The sequence below is a fragment of the Anser brachyrhynchus genome (genome assembly GCF_964034855.1).
Source record: "Anser brachyrhynchus genome assembly, chromosome: 2".
Lineage (NCBI taxonomy): Eukaryota > Metazoa > Chordata > Aves > Anseriformes > Anatidae > Anser > Anser brachyrhynchus.
The window spans coordinates 159,207,017-159,227,404 of record NC_137695.1 but is presented as its reverse complement, the minus strand read 5'-3'; the positions used below and the strand labels follow the sequence as shown (position 1 = coordinate 159,227,404).

The window sequence follows — 20,388 nt, the reverse complement described above, 5'->3', positions numbered from 1 at the left end:
CAGCTAGGGGTTGCATCCAGACCATCAACTTTAACAGCCACCAATGGACCTCTCCTTTGTGCATTTTCCTAATCCCATCACGAACCCATCTGTACTTTTTGGCTTCTGCAGCATCCTCCGGCCCCGAGCTCCATGCTGCGATTGTGCGTACAGCATAAATCAAACACTGCCTGCTGTTCGCCTGCTGCCTGATCACTTCATTGGCCGCTGAGCGGCTCTTGTATTAAAAAATAAAAGGAAGCAGCTTAATTCTTCCCAGTTTGTCATCTGTTCTCCATTCACGGTTTTATAGCTATCTCTCAAATCTCTCCATGACCTTCTTCAGGCTGAAGTCCTAGCTTATTTGGAGAAAAGCCACCCCATAGTTCTGTCCATCCACATTCTTCCCCAGACATTTTGATGTTCCACCACCTGCTGGCTCCCCTTCTTCCCTCCCCACGTCTTGGATTATACATATTGCCCTGCAATTACAGCTTCCCAGGGTCTACACCTGACACAGGGAGTGCAAATCAGCTCACCCAGGTTGTCGGTCACTTGGTAGGAGTCCCGGAAATCTTTCATGCGGAAGCCGATGACATCAATGAAATCCTCCACCAGCCTGAACAGCTCCTTGGCATTTGGCCCTATCTGCAGAGAGAAAGGAGAATACCCGGTAGCATGGATAACAAAAAGTCCAGCATGAGTTTTTCTGAAGGCAAAGGTTTTTGTCCTCACACTGGTACTGGAAGCAGACACTGGATATAAGGGAATATTAAGGAGCTGTGGAGAACGAGGGCTGAGAAATGCTAAGGAAGCCTAGAAAAATAAAAAATAGGAAAGAGTAATTGATAAAACTGAGGGTGGAGGGCAATATCTCAAAGCAAAGCAAATAGAAATATCTGGGGTTTTCTGGAGCAGATAATCTATGTTATCATCATCTTCCTAAGGATTATCTCTACTACCTGAGAAAATTTGCCCTTCCAGAGACATCTCATCAGAAAGTGAAGAGTGGTCAGTGTTGAATATCTGCCCTAAGTCAAATCCTGAGAGCCTCTGCCAAGCCTTAGACCTCCCTGATCCTCAGGTATTGCAATAGAATAGGCCTGAGAAACACGTTCTGGCTTCAGAAAGCCATGGATGTGTAGAGTCAGAGGAAGGTTGCATAAAATACCCTACTGTGAGGGAGCCCACCAGACCTTGCCCCCTCCAGGATAGTTAATTTTGCTATCACCCAAAAGCTCCAGCCTACATTGATGGCATGCACAAAGGGCAGGTTTCTAGCAGGCTGGGTTTTAGGCTTGCTGTCAGGAGGGGTGTTTGGGAGAATGTTTCTTACATGTGGAGAAAGTAAGGCAGCACAACAGGATCTCCAGGAAGAAGCAGGGAACAGAACTGAAGGGAGACTCACTGCTTTCCCTACGACCTGGAGCATCTCAGGGACCTTTGGATGTCTCAGTTTGATGAGACACACTAGTGAAGAGGTGTACAGCAAGGTGGTGAGAGTGGGGAGATCACTGTTGGCTTCTTCTCTTGTTCTCTGTTGGATTTCCATTTGCTGTTCTTCAGTCTGAGCCTTCCTCTAGGTCAAAGATCAGGATGCCCTGGGGCACTTCAAAGAAATACAGACTTAAATTCTACTGGAGGGAGGGAAGAGCATCCACAAAGGCAGGAATCTAGCCCCTAAACTTTCGTCCTGAGATGAATCAGGCTGTGTTTAGTGACAAAGACATGACAGCCCTGGAAGAAAAGCCTTTTGGAGAAAAGCAACCCCATAGTTATGATCAACTTTGGTTAAATCCAACATCAGAGGCAGCTGCAGCCTTAAATTCATGCCTTCCAATGAGCAGGCAAGGTAGAAAAGTGATGGGGGGGTTGTTTGTATATTTAATACAGTCCATCATAATCTCACCTGGTACCTCAATTGTGGTTCACCTAACCAGATCTCTGACACGTCAGCCAGTTGTTGACCTGATTCAGAAACTAACAGGAAGGGTGACCATATCCCAGCAATGCAAAGGGCTGCCTTTGGAGCAAAAATAGTCCAACAAAAATGTGCTTAACAAGAACTTCCAGGGCCTAATGTCAAATTCCAGGCACCAGATCACTTTTTCTATGCAGTAAAGCACTGTGGTCCATTTTCAAGCTTTCCCGTTCTGTTGGCAGCATCTCACTCTCCAGAAACCAAGCTGCTTCTTGCCCAGGCTGTGTCAGAGTTCTGTCTCTTTTCTCTTTCCTTTCCTGGTGTTCCCCACATGCTAAAGACATTGGCAATAATTCTTCTTTGCCAGGCATAAATAAGGCTGTTCAACAATAACTAGTTATACAGTGGCTGATTTCATAAAAGATAATCCACCTGCAATGAGCTGTGCTGACTGCATGCCTTCCTCAAGGCACAACTGCCTACAGGGCTGAGCAACCACCACGGGAGGTCAAAGAAAAGCAGCTCAGCTCCTTACATCTCCTCTTTTCCATCACTTTCCGTGCTCACAGATCCTCACCATAATTCAGACCTCCCGAGGTGGCTGATCAGACTGGAAGGGGCAGCTGAGGACAGGCAGGATGGGATGGAGGCAGAAGGAAGGCTGAGCTGGCGAGAGATGGGCAAGGAGCGCAGGGGTGGCCACGTGTGTCCCTCTGTCTGGCCAGCCAAAGGAAGCTTGGTGAGAATAAAACTCAATCAGGATCAGATCAAGCAGTCCTGCCAGTACAGCAGGTGTGCACATAAGGAGGAGCAACTGAGGAAGCTATTTTTAGCAGGATATGTTTATATTCTGTTATGGACTGAAATCACAAAGTCAAAGTAACCCCAAGTACACTGGCCATTGTCGATCAGGTTTCTATCACGTATGATAAGACCATATTATATGGCCAGCTCAACCTTCCCAAAAAATGATAGGCCTTGTCAATCTGAAGGTTTTTCTGATTCATTTTATTTATTTATTTATTTATTTATTTTTATTACTTATTTTTTATTATTACTTTTTTGTTCCCTTGAACAACACCTCTGCCTAGGAGTTTGCAGCCACTGGAATGTGAGAGGGTAATGAAGTTGGGTTTATTTTTAATGAAATTGTAAGCCAAAGCTGTCATTTCAGAAAGGCTGTTTAACCTTGTGAAACACGAAGACTGAGCTTGCTCCATCAGCTTTAAGCGAGAAGGACAGAGCCTGCTGAAACCCCTTTGACATCCAGTTTCTGAAGATTTCTGAGAGCAGCTTCTTTCCTAAAGCCACGGGCTTTAGGGCTTTAAAGTTGGGCTGTCATCACCATTTCCACTAAAAGAAATGCCAGGTAAATATTTTCTTCATGCTGATTTCATCGTGGTCCTGCTCCTTGTGCAGGTTACTGTAACGCTGGCAGCATCTATAGGTGCAAAGAGATCATACAGGGAAAGCCGATGGGAACAAATTGCCACAGGGAGTAAGCTGCAGCTGTTTTTACAGGGATCAATAGGATTTCCCTGTTGTCATGACAACTCATCAGTTTCCTCCGCACTGTTCTGAAATATGTACACACACCTGGAGGCTTGAAATTGAGCATTCGGTCCCTTATTGCTCCTGGAGCCAGAGCGTGCCATCCAAATGCAGCGGGAAAACACCAGATCTCAGAAGAATGGAGAGAAGGAGAGATCCACAAGGCTTCTCAGCTCCTGGTGGAGGTTTTGTTGCTGAAGGAACCGTAGCACAGCTGAGCATTCAGGTCCTGTCTCACATTTTGGACTACCAATGAGTGTGCCCCTGCTGGGAAGACTCCTTCCCAGAGGACTTTCCTGGTTGAGGTGAATATAGCTTTTTAGAGTCAAATGATTTTTTTTTCTTGTTTGTTTAGTATTTCCAGACCTCTCTGATGACTTTTGCAGCAATGAAAGGTAGTTAGAAAGGGGCTGCCATGCTCTGATCCACACCTATGGGTACTTTCCAGAGGGCTGATCTCACAAAGGTTAAGTTATCCACCTTGCCCAGTTTATTTTTTAGGCTGTGACCAAAGTGAGCTGGTGTTTTTGTTCCAAGGTGCAAAAACAAGGAATGGACGTGGAAGGAATGAGCATTACCACTGGCCCATTCACCAGAGCTGATGCTGGTCTAAGGCAGCACCATTTTGCTCTGAATCCCCAAAACCTGCAGCAACATGAAGACGTTGAGAAGCCCAAGGGCTCGTCAAGGGAATAGGAAAGGGACAAGGAATAGGGACAAACAAAGAGTGCAAATGGGGCAAAAGAGACAAAGAGCAAGTGTGACATGGATAGAAAAACAAACCATGTCACCTCCTCCCCCAGGTATACAAGGTTATAGCTACAGAATTATTCAGCAAGATCCCAGTCCTTGAGATGAGAGAAAGTAAAAAATATAAATGAACCCTTGCTCATCTTACGCTGAACCGAACCAGAAGCTCACGTGAGCAGAGCATAGCTCTGAACTAGGAAAATCCTGCCTGTCCTGCATCTTTGTAGCCAGAAACTCAGACTCGTGTAATCCCACTGCTTTATCTTGGCAAGCGGAGAAGATGAGAATTATAACAAGCCAGGAGTGTGATCAACTCCAAACCCAGCTTTATCTGTGAGAACTATCCAAAATTTGTTATTCACCGCCATTTTTTCTTTATTATTGTTATTTTTTTTTCTGTTACTCATGCAGAGGCTCTGTCTTAGGGCTGAGATCCCGTGGCTTCCTGAGTTATTCCATAAATATAACTCAGCCTGGCGCTGAGCTCACCCAAAAGACCAGTTGTGTGTATCAGCTGGCTGGGAGTAACTCCTTCAGAGGTGGTCACCTCTGAAGCTGATCCTAGCTGACCTCATCCAGGCTGTGTCTTTCATCATAACGGGTTATCGAAAGAGAACGGCACTGGTGGATGGAGATATTTTGTGGTCTGTGGCTGGAACAGATTCATGTTGCACACAAAGCAACATGGACAAAAGACACGTAGACCCTTAGAAATCCTCTTCGTCATGGCTTAAGCCTACGCTGAAGACATGACTTGTTTCACAGAAGGTGCTGATGGTTCATACCAGCTGAGCTTCTTCCCATTTCTCTCGGTTTTCCTCTGATAAAAGGTTGCTGATGATCTGGACGAAGTTCTGGAGGAAGGAGACAAAAGAAGAAAAAAGGGTAGTTAGCCAAATGTGGTCCACTTGAGGAAGGACATGGAGAAGCAGAAGGAACATGTGAGCATCACCTGTGCTCCAAGAGCCTTCCCAAGGTCCTGTTCCCAAAGGCTCCAGGGACATTTCACAGGCCTCTGCCCACAGGGATGTTATCAGCAAAGCAGGTTGCAGAAAAGCTTTTTTCCCAAGGACTTCACTCTAACTGCTATACCTGCTAAGGCACTGGACTGGGAAAATGTCTCTATTACTGAAGATTTTTAAGAGCAGATTAAACAGATGTCTACCAGAAACTGACTAAAAACAGATGATCTTGCCTTGTATAAATCACTTCTCATCCCATTTCCTACTATTTCAATTTTTTCCAGCATAGGGAATCATCGTCATTTCTTCTCTGTGGCTTGGAAAGAGAAGCAGTGATGGATCAAGAGAGTGCTATGCATGGTAGTACCTTTGTTTGACCATGCAGCACGAAAAAAGAAGGAAGGAGACAAGATATTTCAGGACCATTGATTTTTTTTTCCCCTCTAGCTTTACCACCCTTTCCAGATCCTGTTGGATCAGTTTAATGTTTCAAGCTGTGTAGTGATGACCTATCCCAAGGGCATATCTTGTAGCCACTCTGCATGCAGATGCTGAAAGTAAAATCCTAGGGTGAGAAGCACAGAGACATTTTCCTCATCAATATCCAGCTACCCAATACCACAGGATCATCTTACCTATAGTCATTAGGCTGATTTTCCTTCCAAAGAGTGCTCTCATATCAATTAGACTCCTCAGTAAGTGCTATCGAGTTGAAATAGTGCAGAGTGACTTTGGTTTTTGAGTTCTGCCTCTATAAGCTGGGGAGAACCAACCTCAAAGGGAGGGTTTGTTAACATGCAGAGACACTTTGCTCAGGCGGAAAATATCCCGGCTTTTCAGCAGCATTGAATCAGCTCACAAGGAGGTAATCAAATCCTGAGCCCTGTGCATGCACACACGCCTGCAACCCAGCCTTGCCAGCCAGGATATGCAACTCAGCTCACCTGCACATCTCCAGAAGTCGGGCTGTGATAAGCCCTACGGAAGATCTCTGTCATGTTCCTGAGTACATCAATGGTGGACAGCAAGTCCCCACTGTAGCTGGTCCCATCCTGGGAGATTTCCACAAGGTTTTGGATCACTTCTGACAGCCCGTCTACCATCAGCCCACGCTGAGCTTTGGAAAGATGTTCCCTGGTCTGAGGAGCAGAGGGAAACATGACAAACACGTTAGTGACAGTCAAAGCCCAGTTAATGAGCTCACTGAAGGAATTGCTGGGGGAAGGTTTGTGACCTTCCTTGTAATTCAGAGCACAGATTAGATGAATCTAACAATCTCTGCTGACCTGAAAGCCTGTGATATTTTTAAAATGATAGAAGAGCAAAAGTCAATTTTTCGGTATGCCCACAAAGAAAAGGTTGTGTGTATGTTCAGAAGAGGCTACTCTACTACACAGACACTATTCTGCTGCTAACCTAAGGCCAGCTAGCTGAAAAAATTTGCCCTAAAACATTGTTTTCTTATAACCAGTCTGGAACTATTTTGGGACAGACTGAACCTCTTCCTGAAAAGAAAAGTTCTCATAAAGTCAATGCCGTTTTAAGGCAAGCCACAGAAGACCAGCAGAAACAGGAGAATTCATGACAGTAATAATTGTAAAACTAATGAAAAATAAGTGGCTTATTTAAAAGTGTTACCATCACAGTCATTCTTATGGATAATGTGATATGGAAGACCTGGTAGGACCTGGATTATGTCAGGCTGGATATTAAAATACCCAGTGGGGAATCATCCCTTGTCCATGGAGAGCCCATGTGTCACAAGCTAGGCAGACAAAAGCAGTAAGACAAAAGCATGGCAGATCTGGCATCTCCTTTTCATGTAGAAATGTTGCTTTCCTCCTTCTTTGTACTTCTGGCAGTGTAAGGAACATTTAGGGGGATCATAAACTCATCAGGTGTTGAAGTCTGTCTGCCTTACCAGCATCTGTATGTTCCTGTAATCAATAGAAACACACTTGACATAGGTTGGAGGCTCCCAGTAAGCTATCCCTTCTTCATCTAAAGTGCATCTTCGAAGGATCAGCCCTGGAAGAGGAAAGAAAAGAGCATGGGAGCTGGGGTAGTTGGATGAAAAGCTGAGCACCTTCACGGAGAACTGGTCAATTCTGGTAGCACAAAGGGCAGCAGGGGCATCTGCAAGTGCTTGAGAAATGAGTGGGAGAGGTTATGTGTGTTTTGGGAGACGTTATGTGTATTTTGGGAGAGGTTATGTGAATTTCGGGAGAGGTTATGTGCATTTTGGGAGAGATTATGTGCATTTCCTTCTTCATTTTCCTATTGAGGGGCAGGCCAATAAAAGAGAAGCGAATGAAAACAAAACCTAACAGCTGGGACACAGCTGGCCAAGACAAAAGAAGGTTTAATGTGCCCATCGGGGCACTTTCTTTGTGCTTCTGAAAGTCCCACGAGCCTCCCCAGGCGGCACGGTCTGGTACTTGCAGCTAAACCAGCCACGATGCCTTCTGCTGCCTACACAGTCTCAACGAACAAAAATATCCAACAGCACCATCTTTGCATCAGCTGAGAATCTCTGAAAGCTGCCCGCAGTCCTCCCCCAGGACTTTCCTCAGCGTCAGCTTGCAGTGGGCTGTGCGGTGGCAATCACATGCGTTCGCAATGCAGAGGAACAGGCGTATCGGCGAGGAGACAGCGGACAGGAATCGTCTTGCCCAAGCAATTACACTGCCGCTGGAGAGTCTCCGAGGAGCAGGCTTTGCTGGGTCCATGATCCCATTGCTACTGATAAATGGTTCAGTGTCCTATGGATATGGACCTTCCTCTGGGCTAGTGTTTGGAATGACTCTAACCCTCCCAGGGTGCATGAATCAGAGAGGTGCAGGGTTTTCTGTGTCCAACAACCTCACTCAAACAGAATAAAATCTTTACGCTCATTATGGATATTGCTGCCCCATTTCTGATCCTGCCTGGGAGTCAGAAACATCCATCAGAGGACAGTCTCCACCACCAGAACACCTCCTGGAGCCTTCTCCCCTGCTTTCCACTCCCTGGGGAACATGTGGCTGCAGCCACAACAGATAACTCCAGGATGCCCAGGCACTATCGCTTCCCACCACCATGGCCAGAGCACCTGAATATAAGCTGAGAGAGTTGATGTGGTTCCTAAGCAGGAGTGGAAAGCATCTAAGTGTGAGTTTGCAATGCATTTCAGATTTTCTGCTTTTAGATACCAGCTTCTGCTATGGTCAGTGGGGACGCCCAAGACTAGGGGACTTGTAAAGCCCAGCCTGCTTCTGTAGAGCTATCTGTAGCAATTGGGTGGACATACCACAGCAGCCCTTGATAGTGAAGCTGTCCCAGGATTAGGCAGTGGTTGGATGGGAAACTACCTCAGAGTGTCTAATATGTATCAAGGGTTTGCTGTTAAATCGTTAGGAACCACAAAAACCTGGAGAGAGTTTGCTTAGCCTCGAGCAAAGGGCAGTTAGCCCATTGCTCATCCTCTCCTCCCACATCCAGGTTGTCCTCATCTAAGAGGCAAAGGATGAAGGATGAATGGCAGGTGGGCCATCTCCCCAGCCAAGGCACGCAGACATCCTTACCGGTGGCATTGCGAGGACACCGGACAGCCGCGGCGTCCCCCGCAGGCGTCTCTTTCCAAACCACAGAGGCAAGGCTTTCCTCGTCGCAGATCTCATGGGGTTCTGCAAGGAAGGAAAAACTCTGTTGGTAAAGCCTCCTCCTCAGGCGGGATGTGGAAATGGGGATGGAAAGAGGAAAGAGAGGAGCACGGCCTGGAGGGAAGAGCTTTGTGGGGTGAAAAATGGCAAAACCACTTTAACCCCTCTGGGATTTGCTTTGCCTGTCTGCAAACTCTGACCAGCCTGAGGATCAGCTCATTAATACATCTCATTAATACATAACAACCCAGGAAAGTCCTCTTACATGCCTGCCCTGCCTCGGAGAAAAGCTGCTCTTGCCAACCTTTGCTAAAGAGTTTTCTTCTCTCATTTCAAGGTGAGATGTCCAGCTTTCGGGGGTGACCCTCAAGGCTCCAAACTCAATTCCTTCCATCCTTCAGGGTCACCACACAGGTTTTGGGTTGGATGTGGCTAAAAAGAGGCTCTTCATAAATAAGTTGCAGTAGGAGCAAAGGAAAAAATAAGTAGGAAAAAAAAAAAAAAGTGGATATATTCCCTGGGTGGGCTTCATTCAGGCACTTTGTTACCATTTTATCCAAGGACATAGGAAGAAGAACCAACAGGCTGAATTTGCATTAGCAGCTCCTTTCCAAACACTGCTGCAGAGTCCAGGAGGACTGCAGAAATATGCAAAAGATGTTTAGAGGCATTACAGAAAAAGCCCTTTGGAAAGAGAAGGTTTTTGGATCCTTCTCCGAGTAGAGGTGAGTTGGCTCCAGAGTCTGTGGGACCTGCAAAAGTGCATCCATCACAGAAGGAGGTGTTCTATTAAACGAAGGGAACCATGAGTAGGGTGCTGAAGCTATTTATCACTCCTGAGGATGGGGAAAGGGAAAATTATATTTAATGGTTTTCAGTAACATATTTATTTACTGTGCATTTAAATCTACCAGTAAAGAGAAAGCTGAGAGCATGCCTGTGTCTGGCCAGGAGTGGCAGCTGCAAAGCCAAAGCCAAACTCAAAGCCAAGGGCAACCAGCCGTGGAGCTGGGCAGCTGCCCGCTGAGCTCCCTTCCCATGTAGGAAAGCGCTGCCCATGCCAAGGTCCAGTGATGCCAGTAGAGATGTGCCAAAGTTGCAGGGAAAACGTACATTTGCCATAAAGCAATAGATGGGGGCCTGGAGTTGTCATGCTGCTCCCAAGGGATCTTCTGGGCAACCCTGAAGGTCTCCTTTGGCAAGGTTCATGTAGATGTGATGACTTAGGGTCTGTACCAGGAGCAAATCCCTGGGGATGGCCATACCCCGCAGATGCTTTGGAACTAGCCAGAGCACCAAACTGGCTGTGGGGAAGGCCCAAACCCAAGATTATGGGCAAAACAAGTCCTGCTGCTTTGAAGAACTCTGAGAGGACCCAACAAGCTGCCTACGTATCGCAGCTCCTGGAGTCAAGCCCCAAGACTGTGTGTCTCCAGCCCCAGCTGCGTTTCAAATACAGATTCCTCCCTAGTGCATCTAGTAGATGCTGATAATGAACAAGTTATGCTCCCTGCTTGAAAACAGATGTTTCCTCCTGTTTTAAAATTCCCTTTTGAGTAATCACTATTATAATAAAATCCCAGAGGGCAAGCGGGATCCCTGCTGTGCTCGGTACATACGCAGAAATAGTCCCTGTGCCAGCAGCTCATGACTTCAGTAGATAAGGCAGAAAATGGGCAGAAAAGTGGCAGTTTTATTTCCAACCTGTTGGCAAGGAGCTGTAGGACAGTGAGATGAAGCCACCCAGTTGTGACTAGCATGTGTCCACCTACAGAGCCTGTAGCAGGGCAGGGAGATGAAAACAAAACTCCTGGCCCAGTGGTTTGGCCATGGTCACATACCCTCCACTGGGAACTGTTGTCCATAGGAGGGTTTGGGACATGGGGTGGGAAGCTTCTAACACCTTCAGCGTGTAACAGCATGTCTAAAAGCAGAGAGGGAGCTCGCATCTGACCTCCCCTTGCTCCTTCCCTGACCTCTCAAAGCTGCCCTGGCTCGCACCCCTGCAGTCTCCCTGGGGGCCGCTGAGGGATGCTGTGGATCAGAGATGCTTTTTAGAAGTACACTGACTGTCTGGCTCTTGCTAGTGAGTGCAGGAGCAATTCCCAGGCCAGAAGAGAATCATTTAATCCTTTTATTTTTTTTTATTTTTTCGTTTTCTTGATGTTGCTTCATAACAACATCCCTTTTGCCAGAGTAACCTATTTGCACCAGGAGATTTTAATAACTAACCCAATTAAGCTCAATTCTTCTGTTCAAATCAAATCATGCCAGCATTTGATACTTTCTCGAGAACAAATCGAGCGAGGTTATTTTTAGCCTCTGACGGCTCCCCGCCTTTTCCTCCCCCTGCAAATTAACAACTGCAGCAAGACCCTTCTGGTTTCAAGCCCTAGCAGGGCTCAGCGCCTTTTCCTTTTGAGCACCGTGCAGGCATCGGCCCCTGCGGACACAGAAGAAAAGATTGGGCTTGTTCTGCCAGGGCCCCAGCTGGCACACGCTGAAGCTGAACTAAATCTGCATCGCTCTGTAGACACCACCAGACGACCTGGTGCTAAGCCTTTCCGTGGCAAAGGAGAGCTTTACGGCTGAGTTAGGAGAGACTCTCACCCGCCTCCGCTAATTGAGAGGCACAGCTTGTAAGGGGAGGTGATGTCTTTTATTACAGCGGAGCTGCGAGGAGTGAATGTGCTGTTATCTTCTGGCTAAACTGGGTGAAACTTTTGTCCTGAGGTGCTTTGGCTTTCATCTGCCTTCAGTAGTTTGCATGAGGCTCCGGGGGTCAGATGTCCTGACCATCACACATTCATCTCCAAAAGTATCTGCACCAAATCCGCTACCTCCGAGCCGAGCTGCAGCCTGGTTTTTTTGGGATACACCCTCTCGTCATGAGGACAGCCAGGACACCACCATGACAATCTCCACCATTGCTCACTGAGCGGCTCCGACAATTAATTGCCCTCTCGGTCAAAAATCAGGGCCCGTTATGATCGATGCAGTCTGCCTGCCGACATCACGCAGGCCATTGATTCCCCACCAGCAGTTTCACCAGCAGGGACTTCAACCCAGACTAAGAAAGAAAATAGGAATGGTGTGCCAGCCTGTTGTTTTACACTGCATGGAAGACAGATAGAAGCATTCCAAAGTAAGTTTTTCCTTCTGATTATTTTTCTCATTTAAACCCCCCCCCCCCTTTTTTTTTTTTCCCTACAGCTCTCTTTTCCTCCATCAGGGCTTTTACACTCTTTCTCTCAACTGGATGCTGTTCCCATGGCTGTAGCTGGAGAAGGATGAGACTGAGCAAGGCTCTGATGGATCTGTACACATCTGTCTTTTTTAAAAACTGCCAGTGGCATGCGGGTCTCCCAGAGGCTAGGTAAAGGGTGGGAAACACCGCATCATCCTCCACACTCAAATATTTCATGGGCTCAAAAGTCTGATATCAATTTTTGCTCTGAAAGTCTCTTTCACTCTCATGACTATATGGCAATAAAAAAAATGAAAAATACGAAGTCTAGACCAGTGGGACTTATCAAACATCCACTGAAATCAGCATGGTCACACTGGCTTCAGCAAGAATTTTGTGCCTGGGTAATGAGCAGGGTCAAAAGCGATCACAACTCCTTGTTGCATTCAGCTCCTTGACACGGGGCTCAGCACCCTTTCCCAAAATTCCCATCCCCCCAGGTGTGAAGGAGGGTGTGAGGAGTCTGGGGTACATACCAGGACACCTCCTGTCATTGCACTGCTTGTACTCTTCCTTGGGGCCCTGGCAAGACTCTCCACCGAAGAAGGGCCCGTAGCACACCCGGTCACGTCGCTGGGTCCCACCTCCACACGTGGTGGTGCAGCTGCCCCACACGCCCCAGGCTTGCCACTTCCCATCCACTGGAGACAAGAAAAGAGGAGAGAAACAGCCTGAAACCTCCCTGACATCATCTGCAATGGAAGGAGGCAACTTCCCAAGGCGAGCAGTGGAAGGTAGGTTGAGCAAAGCATGGCTTGGTGTGAAGGGAGGTCTCCTGTCTTGAATCATTTGTCTGACCCTCAACAGACACAGAATCAGTGCATCCTCTTACCCATTGAGGCAGCCCTTTAACGAATGAGATGCTCTCGGGACCAGCAGAGGTTCAACCTGCTGGACAGCCACATCTACCAGCCAAAGTCCGTAGTTGGCATTTGGTTTGTATGCACGATGTGTGCATGGAAACAGATCTTACCAGAGAGTCACACCTCTGGCCCAGGGGCACAAAGGGACTAGCAGAGCCCACCCCCCCCCCCCCCCAGGTGAGAAACCATAAAGAAACATCAAATAACCCCCGCTCCAGCCATTTCCATTAAACTACGGTTTCACGTACCTTGGAAAGAGCTTTTGCAAGAGGCTAAGGTGTTGTCTCATTTCCTGGTATCTTCTCCAAGCATCTTTACAGACTCAGTGGAAATACTACTTCTTTTGCATTAACAATGGCCTTTATCAAAGCACTATAAAAATGTTAATTAGCCCTCACAACAAGCCTGCAAGGTAGGAAAATGTTCTCCTCTGCTTCATCACAGACAAGAAACAACTCAGTGACAGAACCAGAGGAAGAACCTAAGTCTTCTTATTCATATTTGGTTTTTAATTAGGAGTTAACAGGTCACCTCAGGTCAAATAATTCCTTGCTAGAGGGTGGGAGAGATCCCTCTCTTCTTCTCCAAGCAGTGGAAGGAAGTTATCGAAGAAAAGGGTCAGCACCAACCTCTCTTGCTCTATTTGGTGACATCTCAGGTGTCCACTCCTCAATCTTATGGGCTAATGGGGACGGAGCACCCAAGGAGAGCCAGGAAAAGTGCCAGGGAATGCATGGCAAGAAATATTGGTCCTGATTAATCTTGACGACTTCTAGATATCTAAGCCTTGTTTTCAGGCAAGAATATTTCTCACACCAGCTGACCCAATTAGTCAGAAAGACATGTTCTCTATGGATAATTACTCACCTGTCTGGGGTCTCCTGGAGCATTTGCCAGCTATAGATTTTGGGTTGCATGGTCTGTAGGTATGATCCACAGCCTCCTTATTACTGCATTGCTGGTGAAAACTATGCAACATTTCCCCAGGGTAAACTGGAGGGGGGGGGCGGTTATAAAAGCCTACCTGGGACTGCAGAGAAGGATGACCCGAGAAAGGGAGGAAAAGTCGTTGTCCACTGACCTGGGCATTGGCGTAGGAAGCAGTCCCTGGTCTCCACCCAGTGCCCTTGGCATTCGGCTCCCCCGTAGGAGGGCCCATTGCACTCCCTCGTCCGCTGCTGGGTGCCGTTGGAGCAGGAGGCTGAGCAAGAGCTCCAGCTCGACCACTCGTTCCAGTTGCCGTCCACTGAGTGGCCCAAAGAGAGAAAACAAAGCGGAATGTGAAAATCGCTCCCTCTGGAAGGAGGCACGTACAAAAGTCTCTGGCCTGTGCCTGCAAGGGACTGAGGCAGGGGAGGACGAACTCACAGAGAGTGTAAGAAGGAAAGGATCATCAAGAAAAAGCTCAAACAAGAGTGGCAATGGCAATGTCTTGGGACCCTCTGCAACCTCTGGCTGGTATGTTATGTCCTGCCAAGATGCAAGCACCATAACACAATGATTTTTATGTTCATAACACCAGAAAAGTTGACATTATTGATATTATATATTCCAATATAAAACTCCAAACTATTAATATTGCCAGTGACAACATAACCTTAAAATAGAGAGCGGGGATCATATTTTCACTGAAAATTTTGAAGGAATCCCTCTGTTACCAGAACATTTGGACCAGATGATCTTGGAGGCCTTTTCCAACCTTAATGGTTCTATGGTTTTATGGTTCTATTTCCCATTTTGGTCAATCTACTTTTTGAGGGAACCCGTTTTTCACCATGACTAGTCCAAAGCAGTGCATGAGTCTGGTTCCTCAAGTACCCAAATGCTCTATTTTGCAGAGGAAGCCCTTCAAGCACAAGCTCAAATCACACTGTTATTGAAAGGAATTCACTCTGCCAGCCAGGAAATTCTCAGAACAAAGGTGTGCTCCAACAGAAGACCACAAGCAGAGTGCGTGTGTGTGGTCAATGCCCTTCTGTCACAGCTGAATTAACACTGACAGGCTTGATGTATCTCCACACAGCAACATCTCTGATAATTAAATAGGAAAAGGAGGAAAAAGAGAGGTTATGATAGGGACAGGTTTGGAAAGAAACATGAATACATCCTATTAGTGTGGTACGGTGTGAGGCATTCCCAAGTGTGGCACTCACACTCTAATTGGTCCCTGATCATCAGATCTATCACCCAGTCTGCTATTCCTGGAGTGCTTTTTCTCATTAGCAGTGGTCATCATGCTCTGTTTAGCTCTCATTAGCTGTTAGCTCTCACTCAGAAAAAAAAAAACAACTGAATCACAGGAAAGTCTGAATTCTGGCTTGCATCACATTGCTGTAGATTGCAGCTCGTTTTCTTTCACTTTGTTTATCAGACCAAGAAAAATATATGCAGCCTAGTCCCCTGTGTCATCTGCAAGGCTCTGCATGGCCCCAAATAATCCCCATTGCAGTTGAGTGGCTCTTTATCTTCAAGCACGTGAGAAAATGTCAAAATATCCAAATGAGCAACTGTTAACTCAGACGGTATCACGTGAACTCAGAAGGTCAGAAAATCAGGCACAAAGGTACTTCCAAAAGGTGCCCATTTTTAGCAATCCAAACTCGATGCTTTCATCTTGCTTAATTCAAATTATTGTGTCAACTCTTATCAGCCCCAAGGAGGGAAAATGCAAGAGGTGGTGGCTGGTGGTTGATTCCTCTCTGCAAGTGATCCCAAAACCCATACAGTAGGTCCTACCAGGTGTAAATGAGTTCCTTTGACTGGAGGAAGTGCTGCTGATTGCCATGAACTGACAGTGCTTGCCCATTACCAGTGGTCACCGATATTGGAAAGGTGGTACTGCAATTCCCAAAGCAAATATTGCTTTCACCAAAAAAAAAAAAAAAAAGTTTTATTTTCCATATCCTACCATGATGGTGGTGGTTGGAATCCTACCACCACTATGAGCTTTTGGAGATGGGAAAATGGATAAGAGCCACATCCATAAATTGCTCATTCACTGGGAGAGAGCAAGCAAGACATTTCCTTTGAGATGAGAGCTCATTTATTCCTGGGCTGTAATTGTAAAAATATTTTTAAAATGGGGAAGTCGAGATGGCCGTGTTGTATCTCTAGCCACGTGCACTGACGTAAGGACGTCTCTTGGGAAAGATGCTGGGGGATCTCCATCATAAACCCATCAAAGACCATTCACTGCTGTCACCATACTGCACAACGAGTCCATCAAAGTTCCTTGGAGCCTGCTTTGTGCAGCCTGCGCAGACACTGCCATTGTCTTCCCCCTTATTTCTTTTCCTCCGAAGAACTTGGGACTCAGCCGGCGATATCTGCTGCTCCGGAGGAACAAAAGCTCTGTTGTCCCTGAGCAAAGCGTTTTTATCGGCTGCAGTAATAAATCCTCCGAGCGGGGCGGGAAGGAGCGATACGGATGTCTGGCGTGTCGAGCACTGAGCAGCGCCCATTGTTGTGCTTCAATGAGTCCCCCAGCGCTGCACTCATTTGGCACGGCAAAGCCACTGATTGCCTTTATGGTATTAATTAGAGCTGAAGTTTTTCTGTTGGGCTGCCTGTCTTTCCTCCCCCCCCCCCGTTTTTTTTGAGACAGCGTATCCACATATTTATTTGCATTTAAATTAATTATGGCTCAACATTAACTCAGGATATGCTTTATTACCCAAGCAATGCCAGGTCTGACTTCTTCAATTTGTCTTTTTATGACAGAGCCAATTTGATGCCTGGGATATCCTTATTCTGAGGAGAGCCTTCTGGACGGCAGCCAGGAATCCAAGGATAGTTACTTGGGGTGAAATCCGGGTGGAAAATGCCAGGAGGTTTCTCACAAATGTTTTCACAAAGTTCTCATCACTCCCACAGTCCCTCTCCTCCTCCGGGGACATCATAATTTCTCATAATGATTCTCATTAAACCTGAAAAGTGCCAGTTGACATTATTCTGGGAGAGGGGAGGCGTGCTAGGGAGCTCCCTTGTGTTCTGATTGCGTCCACCAGGAAACCCCGAGCTAAATTAACGGAGGCTCTGTGGTAAACCCAGGGCCTCTCTGGTTCAGGGGAGGGAAACCACAGGAGCACAATTGGGTTTCCAGTGAGCAGAAACCATTTTATCTTGAGGTTTCTTTCTGGTGTCTCAAACAGAAAATCAGAGAGAGGCGTTTGGAAGTAAAATTTAGGTGACGGGTAAAAGTTCATAAAAGTATGAAAAATACATCAGGGAATGCTCTCAGGGGTCTTTTAGTTCATCTCGCTGCCCAAGGCAGGATCCAGTACAGAGAGAACTTGAACAGACAATGAAATCCAGGCAGGCATGCAACTAGTAGGAAAAGCACTTAATCCTGCACATCAAGCCTAGCTGGGCACCACGGTTTCAAACCATCCACTGGGGATAATAAACGAGAAATGTGAGATGTTCGTGGAAATGTTAGTGATAACTGAGCCAGTCCAGATCCATCCCACGTAATGTGTCCTTAGTAAGTTACTACACAGGGCAAATCCAAACCTAAAACAGCTGAATATCCCCAGAAGGTGCCTCTTGGTTGCTCTTCCAATGTCTCTTTTCCATATAGACGATCTTTTTTGGAACAGATCAATCCGTGTGATACTTCAGCTGGGACTGACAGCTACAGAGCTTTCATTGACCCACCTGTGGGCATCTTTGGGGGCCAGGAGACCTGCTGGAGGGAAGGCTTCGAATCTCTAACTGCCTTACCTGGGCAAAGTGCGATGTTGCAGAACTTCGTTTGCTTCTCCGGGCCCTCGCAGGGGTTCCCACCAAACTGCGGGGGCTTGCACGTGCGGGTCCGGTCCCTGTACCCTCTCCCACAAGTGGAAGAGCACAGGCTCCACGGAGACCACTCGTCCCAGGTGCCGTGCACTGCAACCAAAGCAGAAGAAGTAAGTTTCCTTTCCAAAGGAGGTCTGGAGAAGTGAGTGAGCCAACTGAGCACAGCATCTCCCCCCTCCCAGAATGAGCAGCCTGTGAGAAGCCAGTGTGGGAAGGCCAAGAACAAACCAGCCTGAAATCTGCAAGAGGAACATGGTGTAATTTTTTTGTGATTTGGTATTGACAAAGAGTATCTTTTACTTTCCATCCCACTTGAAATAAATTGAAATGCGTTTTTAATTCAACACATTTTTCAGACTGTTGAACCAAGGGAAAGGGCATTTTTTTTGGAGGAAAAGATGCAATTAGCTAGAGAGGAACAACAACAAAAACCAGAAAAATCACTCTTTGGAAAGCAGCATTGCCATCATTTTCTCACTTCTCGCCATTTTTTCCCTCACTCAACATTTTTTCTCATTGAATCTTCACAGGCTACAGCATTTTCAAGCTCTCAGAAAAGCTGTAGCCTATTTTATAATTTCTATCATATACAGTGACACTGCAGGGACAAAGCTCAGGAGGCTTGGAGGAACAGAATAGAAGTGGGATGTGCAGCAATGCTCCAACACTGCTCAGACCATCACCGACAACTCCAAGAATTAGACTTCTAAAGCCTCCTAATCTATATTAACATAATCTTCTCCAAGATAATCTAATCTAATCTGGCCAGTTTATTTATGGAAGGTTAGTCACTGTAATCTCTGGAGGCCAAATGTTACAAGGATGTACTGATCTCTCTTAAGGGACTTCAGGACTTCACCCTTCCAGCTTTATCTGGAGAAGCTAACACAAAATCTCTAATGTTTCAGAAAAAAAAAATGCAGTCATGCAGTCACTTTTACAGTCCTCTGTTGGTTGTTAACTGATCCACCAGCCTCAAGAAAGGGAGGTTTAAACCTAATGTTTTGTGATTGTCATCAGGCACCTTGCATGATAAGAGATAACTAGAGCAGAAAATTCAGCATGGGAACCAGCTCTGTGGTTTTGTCCTTGTAAGATTGGGTTGAATAATGATGTCTCTGGTCAGGAGTTGTGAATAACACACTTGATTTAACAGCACAGTTCTTCAAAATAATATCCAGGCTCCCAGATTGTGCTTTATCATCAAAATTTTGGAAGAAGAGATATAAAAGAAGAGAGGGATGGCTCAATACATGAACATACCGACAGTTGAGTTTTTCATGCTGACTTTGCAATGGTGTACCTTGTGTTAGCAACTGAAAGTGTCATCTGTCACTGCTTTTTCCCAGTCTGCCTTATGCTTGGAAACACCCCCCAAGGGCACAGGCCTTTCAGATATATTGTGCTCATTGCATTTAAATAGCATGGAGTTGTCTGTAACATACAGAACAAGTGTCCATCTAATGGGGCTTGGTCTATTAAGGGTCTCTCTTTGAGACTAGAAGTGTTAAAAGGGAAAGGGGAAAAAAATCTCCTTCTAAGAAGGTATCATGAAGGAGATGTCATGGGTTGTCAGTACTCCCTGAGCCTCCCTTCCCCTCCTGCCCATGGGTGCATGGAGCGCTCAGCCCACCTGGGCACACAGCAGAGTTGTTGCACTGCCTCTGCTCCCGGAGAGGACCGCTGCACTGAGTGCTGTAGGAAGACGACACGCAGAACCTGGTCCTGGTCTGCCAGCCCTCCCCGCAGGTGGTCGAACACACGCTCCACGGGGACCACTCCTCCGCCGCGGGGTCACCTGTTGGGGTTGGAGCAGAAGGTGAGGACGGGGCATCCTTCGTCCCTGGATCTCTGGGGCTGTGCTTTGCAAGTGGCACTTTGCCAGCAGCTAAAAATCTGGGAATTTGTGGAAAGTGTTCCACGTGTAGGGGGCAAGGGGATTGGTGAGAAGGGTTTTTTTGGGGGGAGGGATGCTTCTTAGTGTTGTAACACACACACACAAAGGGAATGACACTGAGGAAGAAACAGTGGTTGGATAGGGAAGGTACGTATGTCCATAAACAGAGCAGGCATAAGGATCCAGCTCCTTTCCCTGTCTTCTCTTGGCAGAGGGGGAACAGATAAAATAGCAAAATAAAATCAGCTGAAGCAATCCCACAGAGCTTTCTCTTGTTATCTCCTTCACCTGTGGAGAAGATCTGCTTTGAGCATCTGACTGTTCCTGTACACCTATACCAAGTGCTTCCCAGTTGGGGCAGTATTGGGAAGACAGGTAAGAGCATCCCACTGAAAAAACGATGGGGGTGGAAAGGACTGAGACATATTCCCTCAATCATTGATATCCCTGGACCCATATGGTCCAACCAGTAGAGTGTCTCCCAAGTCACAACATCTAGAAAAGTCACGAGAATGTGTTGTAGGATAACATGTGTGAAAGGACAAATTTTCCTTTTTTTTTTTTTTCATAGGCACTAATCTAGCTTTGGGAAAATACCTTTCTCCCCTAGACGAAAAGAAAAGCTTGCTCTGTTTCATTTAATTAAAGTCTCCATTGTTTGTTTTTTAGATTTTTAATGGGTTACCAATAATTACACATGATAAACTTCGAACATAACATTTGGTATGTATAGCACACGGGCATATGGCACAGGTAAACACCAAGAGGACATCTTTGAGG

At 46.5% G+C, this 20,388-nt stretch overlaps 1 protein-coding gene across 11 annotated transcripts in view; it reads right to left on the bottom strand.

The window, feature by feature from the left end:
* ADGRB1 (adhesion G protein-coupled receptor B1) overlaps positions 1 to 20,388 on the bottom strand; it is a 258,665-nt gene that overhangs the window by 114,709 nt on the left and 123,568 nt on the right. For 7 of the 11 annotated variants that reach the window (XM_080580824.1, XM_080580830.1, XM_080580832.1 and 4 more), the window contains 9 exons: positions 19,345 to 19,509; positions 17,638 to 17,801; positions 13,996 to 14,170; positions 12,528 to 12,692; positions 8,727 to 8,828; positions 7,085 to 7,191; positions 6,108 to 6,302; positions 4,987 to 5,055; positions 519 to 627 (listed from right to left, as the gene is read on the bottom strand). In XM_080580824.1, coding sequence (XP_080436950.1) covers positions 519 to 627; positions 4,987 to 5,055; positions 6,108 to 6,302; positions 7,085 to 7,191; positions 8,727 to 8,828; positions 12,528 to 12,692; positions 13,996 to 14,170; positions 17,638 to 17,801; positions 19,345 to 19,509 — 1,251 coding nt within the window. Of the gene's footprint in view, positions 1 to 518; positions 628 to 4,986; positions 5,056 to 6,107; positions 6,303 to 7,084; positions 7,192 to 8,726; positions 8,829 to 12,527; positions 12,693 to 13,995; positions 14,171 to 17,636; positions 17,802 to 19,344; positions 19,510 to 20,388 lie in introns of all 11 variants that reach the window. The other 4 variants (XM_080580828.1, XM_080580829.1, XM_080580833.1 and 1 more) reach the window with 1 other exon arrangement.